The 2,633-nt window shown below is 35.7% G+C and overlaps 1 protein-coding gene across 1 annotated transcript in view; it reads right to left on the reverse strand.

Annotated features, from left to right (window-relative positions):
• SNX6 (sorting nexin 6) overlaps positions 1-2,633 on the reverse strand; it is a gene marked incomplete at its 3' end in the record, with an annotated part of 27,981 nt that overhangs the window by 6,261 nt on the left and 19,087 nt on the right. The window contains exon 4 of the mRNA XM_008574009.1: positions 369-473. Within this exon, the coding sequence (XP_008572231.1) occupies positions 369-473 (105 nt within the window). The remainder of the gene's footprint in view (positions 1-368; positions 474-2,633) is intronic.

Here is a 2,633-nt window from a genome sequence, read left to right on the forward strand (position 1 = left end):
ATTTTTTTTTTATTTTTATTTTTTAAAAGATGACCGGTAAGGGGATCTCAACCCTTAGCTTGGTGTTGGCAGCACCACGCTCAGCCAGTGCGCAATCCGGCCATCCCTATATTGGATCCGAACCCGTGGCCTTGGTGTTATCAGCACCGCACTCTACCGAGTGAGCCACGGGCCGGCCCCTCTATGATTAATATTTAAAATGTTGATCTTAAACAAGTACATTTCACTAAAACTTTGTTAAAATAGTGAATTATAAACTAAAAGTCTCTTCCCAATTATGTTCAAAACCTAAGTTTTAGTCAATATATTACATGTAACATTAGCATAATAAATAGCTAAAATCATACAAAGTACAAAATCATATTTACCTTTGTGTGAACAGTAAATTTTACTTTATCCCTCTCACTAAGGGCATCAGAAATGTCCACCTGCAGAGCAGCATCGCTTTGAAGATCTACATTTATTGCTTTAAGCTAAAAAAAAAGAAAACCAATAATATCTTAATAAAAAGTCTGTGTGCTTTTATATAATTCCATTCTTCTCCCAGACAATGAAACAATGCATATACAAAACGAAACAAAAAATAACAAAACAATCTTAAGTCTAAAAATGTATTCAAGTTCATTTAACTATAATACATACTTGTATTTTAGGGCAGGTGCTCTGGGTAATGCTATTACCTCAACCAATTTTCATTCTACATCATTCAACTATGCTCTGCTTTGTGTAAGTCACTAAGCTAACCATGACTCATTATAGTCTTACCCAAAAAGAAAACTATTTTCTAAGAAGATGGCTCATCTTCAAGTGTTCTAAAATTAAGGAATGGGTTAGTTAGCACAGCTGGTTAAGCATGGTGTTATAACACCAAGGTCAAGGGTTCGGATTCCCATACCAACCAGCCACCAAATAATTAAATAAAATAAAGGAATGTATCTATCTTCAGGAACAAGAAAAATAATAAAAATAATATTGAGACTAGCTGGCCAGTTAGCTCAGCTGGTTTGAGCATGGTATTATGACACCAAGGTCAAGGGTTCAGATCCCCAAACTGGCCAGCTGCCAAAAAAGAAAAAAATATATATTTAGCAATAATTTTAACTCTATTGTTTCTTTTAATTTGGGAATACACAATGAAACTATTAAATATAGTTAAATACATTACACATAATGTTTTATCTAAAGTGCTAAGAAAATACTAACACATAGTAAACACTCAGTAAATAACTCTGTAAGCTACAATACATTAAAAGAATTGAATATGTTCCTTATTTGTTGCTTCCATTTACTCATCTTTAAGAAGACTTTTCCACTTATAATTATCATAATTCTATTTATAATTCTTAAACTTCATCCATTTTTCTCACTCCTTAAACAACAAATATTGACACGTTTGGGTAACTTGGAGACTAGCAAAAGCGTCAAACAAAAGTCAAAATAAAGTCTCAGCTGGTAAGGGGATCTTAACCCTTGACTTGGTGTTGTCAGCACAATGCTCTCCCAAGTGAGTTAACCAGCCATCCCCTATATAGGGATCCAAACCCGTGCAAAATATGAAGTGAGCTAACCAGCCATCCCCTATATAGGGATCCGAACCCATGCAAAAAGCTGCAAAAATATGAAATATTTAAAGTCTAATTAACTAGCCTGATTCAAATACCCCAATTATAAAACGCAGGACTTACTTCTGGAATCTCACCTACTCATTAGCATTTCAAATTTTATTTACAATGTAAATGAAAAAATACTGAAATGCAAAATTTTTTATACTCAATGATCTCAACCGTATTTTTTTTTTTGTAGTTGGCCAGCACTCAATCATATTTTTTTTGGCAACTAGCCAGTAAGGAGATCTGAACCCTTAACCTTAAGGTTATAACACCACACACTAACCAAATGAGCCGATCAGCCAGCCCTCAACTGTATTTTTTTAAATGCACGCAAAAAAGACTTACAGGAAATACACCCAAATGTGTAAAGCAGTGGATTTTTTTACACATTCCTTCCTTCTCCCAATTTTCCACGACACACATGAATTACTTTAATAAACAGAAAAAAGTAAATAAACAGAAATCCTGAGACTTATTAAATGATGAATTTTATAAAGTTTCTTACTAAGTGGAATTATTTAACTTTAGCAGTAGTGAGAAAAATAACTTACACTTTATATTTCATTTGGCACAACTGGCTCTTAAATGAGTAAATACACATTTTAAAAATAAACACCATTACTTAAAATACACGATTTTTCAGAATTAATCACTTTAAATTGCTGTGATACTCTATATGATGGCCTTTAACAGAAATCGTACTGATGGGCTGACCTGTGGCTCACTTGGGAGAGTGTGGTGCTGATAACAGGAAGGCCACAGGTTCAGATCCCTATATAGGGATAGCCGGTTAGCTCATTTGGGAGAGCGTGGGGCTGACAACACCAAGTCAAGGGTTAAGATCTCCTTACCAGTCATCTTTAAAAAAAAAAAAAAAAAAACTGCGGCTGACCCCGTGGCTCACTCGGGAGAGTGTGGAGCTGGGAGTGCAGCAGCGCTGGGAGCGCCAAGGCCGTGGGTTTGGATCCTATATAGGGATGGCTGGTGCGCTCACTGGCTGAGTGCGGTGTGGGCGACACCAAG

This window comes from Galeopterus variegatus, unplaced genomic scaffold, assembly GCF_000696425.1.
Source record: "Galeopterus variegatus unplaced genomic scaffold, G_variegatus-3.0.2 Scaffold54, whole genome shotgun sequence".
NCBI lineage: Eukaryota > Metazoa > Chordata > Mammalia > Dermoptera > Cynocephalidae > Galeopterus > Galeopterus variegatus.